This window comes from Dermacentor albipictus, chromosome 3, assembly GCF_038994185.2.
Source record: "Dermacentor albipictus isolate Rhodes 1998 colony chromosome 3, USDA_Dalb.pri_finalv2, whole genome shotgun sequence".
NCBI classification, from domain to species: domain Eukaryota; kingdom Metazoa; phylum Arthropoda; class Arachnida; order Ixodida; family Ixodidae; genus Dermacentor; species Dermacentor albipictus.
The window spans coordinates 152,439,618-152,448,276 of record NC_091823.1 but is presented as its reverse complement, the minus strand read 5'-3'; the positions used below and the strand labels follow the sequence as shown (position 1 = coordinate 152,448,276).

Below are 8,659 nucleotides of genomic sequence, written 5' to 3'. Positions count from 1 at the left end.
ATTGAGAGGTAAAGAGCATTCGCGAGAAACTAGAGAGTGAGTGACTGAAACAACTTTATGTGGTCCACCATAGACGCGATGGAACTCAACGTCACCTGGCTAGGCCCACTCGGGGACCACCAGGTGAAACCTGACGGCCCTCTCGCGAGCCCTCTGGACTGCCAGGATTTGAGAGGTCTCGTCCAGGTCTGGCCCTGGTCTTGAGAGGTCTGGTCCTTTTTTTTCTTCGAAAATCCCTTCGCTCCACGATATGAAGCACAGCCGCAGAAACAACAGTCGCGTTTCGAGATATTTACGGCTTTCTTTTAGGATAAGTAATTCCTTTCTGGCATTGTGTCGCTAACGTTTCGTGCATTGTGTTGTCAAACGCATATTGATGGGACTAGAATCAGTCGTAACTTCAGGCCGGGCGTGGCCTACCAAACAATACACGAAGCTTCTAGAAGGCTCCCACTATCTGCGCAGTAAAGCAGCTTACCCGCTTGCAGCCGATCTAAGAATACGGCCCTGCAACAAAACGACAGGCCACAGAAATGGACATGTCACCGCACACACCTTTGAAACCTCATCATTATGAATTGCGCCACAAAATAATGAACAATAATGGCATCCACATAATCTATCCGGTCAGTACTACGTCGCGCTTGATTATTGTGCTTGAAATATGAAAGGAAGTGGTTAAATCTGGCAAACTTTGGATACTATACATGATAATTCGCATATCTGTATGCAGTATTTGTATTACGTACCTAATGTTATGCACACTACATGCAGTGGCACCTATTCACACTAACTGCATGAGAATGTGAGATTTTACCCATATATTTACTCATCATGCCATCAGCGTAAACCGACATTACAGTGGAAACTGGCGAATTTCGGAGTGCAAGAAAGGCTAACTAATTTCTACTTTGCCAAGTGGGAGCTAAATTATATGCAGATTATTCCAAGTAGTTCATCAGTACAAATTGGTATTATTGCTGCAATGTTTCACAAACATGAATTGTTACAATAGAGACAGCAAGGTAGTCGCATCTCTTCGTCCTTAAAGAGGTCCTCATCAGGTCTGGCCTTTTTTTAGCTGAGGAGCGCCGTGCATAAACGCGCGCTAGCAATCGCGCCTGCTAAGTATCACCTCTTCACGCGCCGAGAAAAGAGCTCACAATTCGAACCAAACGCCGTTTGTCGTTCTCCTCGTGGACGCCGTGGTCCCAGCAGCGGAGTAACGTGAATATCGCGAATGCGCTACGCACATCTCCGTGCTCTGACGTCACTCTCAGTAATAGGTGAGTACGACAAGTATTCAAGAAAATAACCATTATTTGCTAAAGCTGTCGCTTAAAACTAAATAATGGGGTTTTGCGTGCCAAAACCATTTTCTGATTACGAGGCAGCGCCCTAGTTGAGGACTCCGGAAATGTGGACCTCCTGGGGTTCTTTAACGTGCAGGTAAATCTAAGTACACTGGTGTTTGCGCACTTCGTCCTCATCGAAATGCGGCCGCCGTGACCAGGATTCGATCCCGCGACCTCGTGCTCAGCACCCCAACACCATAGCCACAAAACAAACATGGCGGGTAAAACTATCGCTTCAATAGAAGAAATAAAGCTTGTAGATAGAATAAAACGTACAAGGTCAATATCTTCGTGTTTTGTTTTACTTTTTGCCGCCGCAAGAGATATGTACTTCCGTTTCGTGTGAATCTTCCCACGTCGTGGAGTCGCGCGTGCGGAGAACGAAACTGTTTCACTTTCTGCCGTCTTCCAGCGCGCGCTGATGTTCTGTCATCCGCTCGTGTTTCCCTCAGTTTTCGTGCACCACTCGCTCATACCGTAAGTCAGGTGCTCTCGCTGCGCGAAACAAGAAAAACGCAATCGCTGGCGCACCAGTCCGTTATCGAAGTGCACCGCGCAGCAAAGAACCGAGAAAAAAAATTATCACCTCTTCCACTCCATGATGTGGAACGAGCAGTGGAGCTCTGGTGTGTTTTGCCTCAATTTACGCATTTATATTGGCTCTGTTATTGTTGTTATTATTATTATTGTTATTATTATTATTAGTAGTAGTAGTAGTAGTAGTAGTAGCAGTAATAGTGTTAGTAGAGGTAGCAGTACTTCTAATCAGTAATTTGGGCAGTTATTTGTATTCATTTCTTAGTAGTTATTAATAAATAAATAACTAATAAATAATTAGTTTAAGTAATTTGGCCTCGGTGACTATGTCGTAACCACAACACACGACGCCCACTACAATGTTGTGTATATGTCGCAGGTGGCCGTTGCCTAGGGAGCCTCGACGCGACCGATGATATGCTTTGACCGAGCCGCAGTCATAGGAATGCCCGAACCAAAACAAATGTGTTGATAATTTGCGATTGACCGCCCTTACAAGTTAATTAGCTCGATGAATCATGGAAGGACTGGAGTCTAGTTCTAGCGGACAAACATGGAGGTGTCCGTTTCCCTCCCGTAGAAGTCCATGTATCGTAGTAGGCTAGAATTCCATAATATTGTTACGTGTAGAAAGACACAGACGAAAGAGGCTATTTCCAGGCTATTTACACTGAAACCAGACAACCAGGATGACGCTCGCCCGCGCCAAGGCACAGACCAACTTCAGCGTCGTTCTCGCGGCGGCTCGTCTATTGAGTATCTCGCGATAATATCGTAATACCACCCCGCGAGCGCCAAAGCACCTTGACGGTGCTGTTAACAATACAATGCGCATGGAGAGTTGTAGGACTTCAGTCGGGTGACGTGGACACTGTCACTGGTTGTCACAGCGGAGGACGTAGTGGGCGTGGCTTGAACAATTTCGTAGGTGGCATCGGTCACTTGGCGGAGCACGCGATATGGTCCTGTATAACACGAAAGCAGTTTCTCGCGAAGGGAAACTTTACGCGACGGGGACCAATGCAAGACGAGGGTGCCGGGCCTAAAATGAACATCATGGTGACGGAGGTAGTAGCATTGCTTCTGCTTGTCTTGAGGCACTTTTAGACGAACGCGCGCAAGTTGACGACCGTGGTCAGCACGGCCGATTGCATCAAGGGAGTAAGCGCTAGCTGAAGCTGTGGTGGACAGAAACAGTGTCCAGTACTAGCATCGGTTCTCGGCCATACAGGAGGAAAAACGGGGAAAAGCCAGCAGTTTTGAGACGGGAAGAGTTGTACGCAAAGGTAAAGTAAGGTAGAACCAGGTCCCAGTCACGGTGGTCGTCTGAAACGGATTTCTATAGCATGTCTGTAAGGGTGCGGTTGAGACGCTGAGTGAGGCCGTTCGTTTGAGGGTGGTAGGAGTTGTTAAATTTATGCTGTATGGAGCAGGCCCGCATAATGTCGTCAATGACTTCGGCAAAAACAGACGGACATGGTATATTAGGAATTGACACGCAGCACCATACATCAAGATGATATCATATAGAAGGAAGTCCGCAATATCAGTTGCGCAACTGGTCGGAAGAGCGCGGGTTACGGCTTAGCGGGTTGTATAGTCGGCCGCGACTGCAACCCACTTCTTTCTTGATGTAGAGTCGAGAAATGGGCCGAGAAGGTCTAAGCCAACACGATGGCAGGGCTGGGCGGGGACGTGGAGCGGCTGAAGGTAACCGGAGGGGAGCTGGGAATCCTTCTTCCGTCGTTGGCAAAGTTCACAAGAGGCGACGTAGCGACGTACGAAACGGGCAAGGCTGGGCCCAACAAAACGGCGACGTACAGGGTCATAGGTTCGATAAACGCCGAGGTATCCTGCCATTGGTGCGTCGTGAAGCTCTTCTAGAACAGTTGAGCGGAGGTGTTTAGTAATGACAATAGGAACTCAGAGCCATCCGGATGAAGGTTACGACGGTACAAATTACCATCGCGGAGGACGCAGAGGCGTCGAGTGGCATCGGCCGCAGAGTGTTGAAAACGGTCGATGAGGGCTCTGATGTAGGCGTGACGGCGTTGCTCGTCGGCGAAATGAAGCAGCTGTGACACAGAGAATACGCAAGGAGCACTCGTAATATTGGAGGAGTGACGGGCGTCAACAGGGTAACGCGACGAGCTGTCAGCGTCTTGGTGCAGGCGGCCAGACTTGCAGACCACGGTATATGATAATTCTTGTAGCCTCAAAGCCCATCGACCAAGCCGGCCTGTAGGACCCTTTAGCGACGAACGCGAACAGAGAGCATGATGGTCAGTGACTACGGATAAAGGGCGACCTTTAAGGTAAGGACGCAACTTCGCAAAAGCCCAGACAACAGCAAGGCATTCTCCTTCCGTAGTGGAATAGTTGCGCTCCAATGGTGGTAGGAGGCGGCTCGGATGAGCAATAACGCGATCCTGGCCACGCTGACGCTGGAATAAGGCGGCACCTACGCCATGACCGTTGGCATCCGTACATAATTCTGTAAAAGCATCAGGGTCGAAGTGGGTGAGAATGGGTGGTGAGGTTAAAAGAGTGACGAGACGAGAGAAGATGGCGTCTTCTGAAGTGCCCCACGAGAATTGTACGCCTTTCTTCAAAAAATTTGTGAGGGATCCAGCAAGTGTCGCAAAATTTGGAACTAAACGACGAAAGTACGAGCATAGTCCTAGAAAACGTCGGATGTCTGCGGCTCTCTTCGGAACCGGAAAATCGCGGACAGCGTGAGGTTTCTCGGAATCAGGTTGCACTCCGGAAGCGTCAACGAGATGGCCCAGAAGAGTAAGTTGACGGTGGCCAAAACGACATTTGAACGAGTTAACTTGCAGCTATCGACTTTCGAAATACATCAAGTACAGTTGTTAGACGCTCAAGGTGAGTGTCCAACGTTGGCGAGAAGACGGTGACGTCGTCGAAGTAGCAGAGGCATGTGGACCATTTAAAACATTGGAACAATGATTCCAACATACGCTCAAAGGTGGCAGGGGCGTTACATAATCCACAGGGCAATAATTTAAATTCGTATGGGCCATCAGGCGTGAAGAACGCGGTTTTTTCTCTGTCCATATCGTCAACAGCAATCTCCCAGTATCCAAAACGAAGATCAATGGAAGAGAAACAGCTATATCGTCAGAACTGAAACAGAATCGTCTTTGCGTGGGAGCGGTTACGCATCCTTCTTAGTAATGTTGTTCAGATGACGGTTGTCTATACAGAACCGTCATGTGCCGTTCTTCTTCTTAAGCAACATCAGAGGTGACGTCCAAGGACTCGGAGAGGGATCAATGATGTTTTATCTAGCATTTTGTTTTCTTCAATTTGAATTACTCGGCGTTCCGATGCAGAAACTGGATACGATCACCAGTGAATAGGCGTAGCACCGCCTCTGAGATTCCGGTGCTTGACCGGGAGCGTCCAGCCTAAAGGGGGATCGGCGAAGTCCAAAATGTCTTGGTAGGACGATAATAGGTGGTAAAGGTCTTCAGCCTGCGCAGAGGACAGGTCCATCGCAACTATTTTCTTTCTGTTTCGTACCTATTTTCGTACCGTTTGAATGGGGATCAGTAGATTAGCCTAAACATGGCCTAGGAAATAGATTAAAATTTTGTCCAGAACGAGCATGCTGCACAATAAATGTAGAAGGGCTTATTTTTCCTAACAGTTCCCCTCCGAATATCTGAAATTCAAGATAGTGGGTTGTTTATGAGTGCCATAACGGCAATGTTTTAGAGGTTGATATCTTTATTGCATAAATTACTGTGCAATGTTTAGAATTTGATTCGACACAATATTTCTTTTTGCATTAATAATTTATTCCGGCATTTTTGTAGCAGTTTATACGGTGTAAGCAGAAACGACATTGTTTTATGCTTAATCCTTTTATGTGGTACCATGCCCCTCTGCAATATTGTGCTGCTGGTTGGACCTTGTGTCCAACCAGCACCATGTGATGGCAAAGCTTCTGCATACAGCCGCACGAACCAAGACCACGGAGGAAGTCCTGCACAGCCTGGTGGAGAAGTACCTCCCTGTTGGTCCCCGGCAAGAGACATCGGTCGCTTACGCAGACTACCTCGGGCCACCCAACTCCAAACTGGATGCAGACATCAGCACGGCAGAGGTTAGGAGGGCGCTGCATAAGCTTAATAGCAAGTCTGCTCCTGTTCCCGACGGCATCATAAATAGGACCCTCCGTAACCTGGACGATCACTCAATAGAATACCTGACAGAAGTCATCAACGAGACATGGAAGGAAGGCAAGGTCCCGGAAGCATGAAAGCGGGCACTTACAGTACTCATCCCCAAACCTTCCAAATGATGAAGCCTGGACAACTTACGACCAATATCACTCACATCCTGCGTAGGCAAGGTCGCGGAACATGTCATACTCAACAGGCTCACGAGGTTCCCCGAACACAAGGAACTCTACCCCTACACGATGATTGGCTTCAGGGCAGGTCTGTCCACACAGGATGCCATGAAGCTCATCAAGAGTCAGATAATCGACAATGAGACGCGGGACACTCAGGCCATCCTTGGATTAAATTTGGAGAAGGCTTTCGATAAGATAGCCAATCAGTTTATACTGCAATCGATATCCGAGCTTGGTCTGGGCGTGAGATTCCATGATTACGTAAGGTCATTTTTGCACCGAAGAAGAGCGACTCTCCGCGCAGGAGACATAATCGCGGAAGAGGTGGAGCTTGGAACAAGGGGCAGTCCACAGGGTTCGGTGATCTCGCCCTCTTCGTTTAACCTGACCGTGATCGGCCTTTCCAGAACACCCTCACGAGTCGAGGGCATCAGGCATACCATCTATGCGGATGACATTACCATTTGGTGTATTGGAGTAAGTGACGGACAGGTCGAGAGTGCGTTACAGGAGGCCATCGAGGTCACGGAGGGCTATCTTCGACCCACGGGAATAAACTGTTCGGCTAAGAAGTCAGAGCTTTTATTCTACCGCCCCTTAAGAAGAGGTCGTAAGCCCATGGGCTGGAGACCACTGTCTGACAGCAGCATTTGTCTTCGCACGGGCAAGGGAGACAAGATTCCTAGGGTCGACGTAATAAGAATACTCGGCATGGTAGTCGAATCTACTGGCTCTAACGCACAAACGATAATCAAGCTCACAACCAAGACGGACAACGCAGTACGTCTCATCCGAAACGTGGCTAACCGCCATCATGGCCTTAAAGAAGACAATCTGTTACGGTTGATTAACGCCTTTGTGCTTTGCCACTTTGCCTACGTGGCGGCTATGCATGGATGGCAATGAGCAGAGAGGAACAAACTCAACACGTTGCTCAGGAAAATAACTAAGCGAGCCCTGGGTATACCGATCTTCACCAACACCAATCGCCTCCTCCAGCTAGGTGCGCATAACACTCTGGAGGAGATTGCAGAGGCTCAGGAAAGAGCGCAACTTGCCAGACTCTCCACGACCGGCACCGGTAGGAGGATACTACAAGAGCTCGGCTACCCAACATCTGCAGAAGCACCAAGCAAATGCCAGTTACCACGGGACATACGAGATTTGATCTCCGTATCGCCGATACCAAGAAGTGTACACCCTGAATATAACAAGGGTAGAAGGAAAGCAAGAGCTTCAACCATACTCAAACAGATCCAGACAGAGGGGCGTAGAACCTGCTTTGTTGACGCGGTCGCATATCGGAATGGGTACTCCTTTTCTGCAGTAGTGGTGGATTCCAAACAGCGACTCACGAACTGTGCATCTGTACGAGCTGGAGATCCGGCGATAGCCGAGCAGGTGGCCATTGCCTTGGCGATGCTTGATGACAGCAGCGACGTCAATCTACAGTGACTCACGGTTGTCCATTAGGGCATTTCAGTGTGGAGTGATATCTGAACAGGCTTTTAGGCTGCTGCGTAAGGCAGGTCCGGATAGAATCAAGTATCACTTGCTTACTTCGTTCCCAGCCCACGTTGGGCACATGGCGGGTGTCCCGACGAACCTCATTGAGACGGCCCACGCTGCCGTGCGCGCACTGACTGAGCGCGCTGGCGCTGTAACGGCCGAAGAGAGAGTTACCCATGGTAGGGACACGCCTGCCACTTATAATGAACTTCCTAAACACTTCTATCTCTCGCGGCGACAATACCCTCCTCCTCACCCCAAGCTCACTAGGCCTCAGGCACTGACATTCAGACTGTTGCAGACAGAAACCTATCCCAACCTGTTCACGTTACACGCGTCATATCCGGAGATTTACAATGATGACGCGTGCCCTGCTTGCGGGGATAGATCAACACTTTCGCACATGCTCTGGGGATGTATCTCTATAGCAAGCCCTGACCTCAGCTCAGCTAGGTGGGAGGCGGCCCTCCGCAACCGATTCCCGGCTGAGCAACTTTGGGCGGTCCAGCAGGGCCACGATGCGGCTGGCAGGCTAGGCCTGTCGGTCCCGACGTGGGAGCGGCCCGCGACATGCTAATACGGGTTCTGCAAAACTGTAAAATAAAACTTACTCAATGAATCAATCAATCAATCAATCAATCAATTCTTGCGAAAGGAATTTATTTACTTTGTTTAGAGAAACCTCCGAGAGAAATTTGACGTCAAGTTGAGAATTCTTTATGTAGTTTTATGCTTTGCCATCGGGCATTTTTTGTTCCAGAGTAAGCCGCGTGATTTTGACGCCATAGTTTTCTTCACATCGGGCTTGCCAATTGAAATTTTGGGTTGAGTAGCCTGGTATCATCAAGCAGAGTAGAGAGGCCTGCTATCTAGG

The 8,659-nt window shown here is 48.9% G+C and overlaps 1 protein-coding gene across 1 annotated transcript; it reads left to right on the top strand.

Annotated features, from left to right (window-relative positions):
• The first annotated feature begins 3,566 nt into the window (after nucleotides 1–3,566).
• LOC139057768 (uncharacterized) lies at nucleotides 3,567–8,362 on the top strand. Its single transcript, XM_070536522.1, has 4 exons — nucleotides 3,567–3,740; nucleotides 5,845–6,160; nucleotides 6,269–6,397; nucleotides 8,214–8,362. Exons 1-4 carry the CDS (start codon nucleotides 3,567–3,569, stop codon nucleotides 8,360–8,362), a joined length of 768 nt encoding a protein of 255 aa, XP_070392623.1.
• The last annotated feature ends 297 nt before the right edge of the window (nucleotides 8,363–8,659 follow it).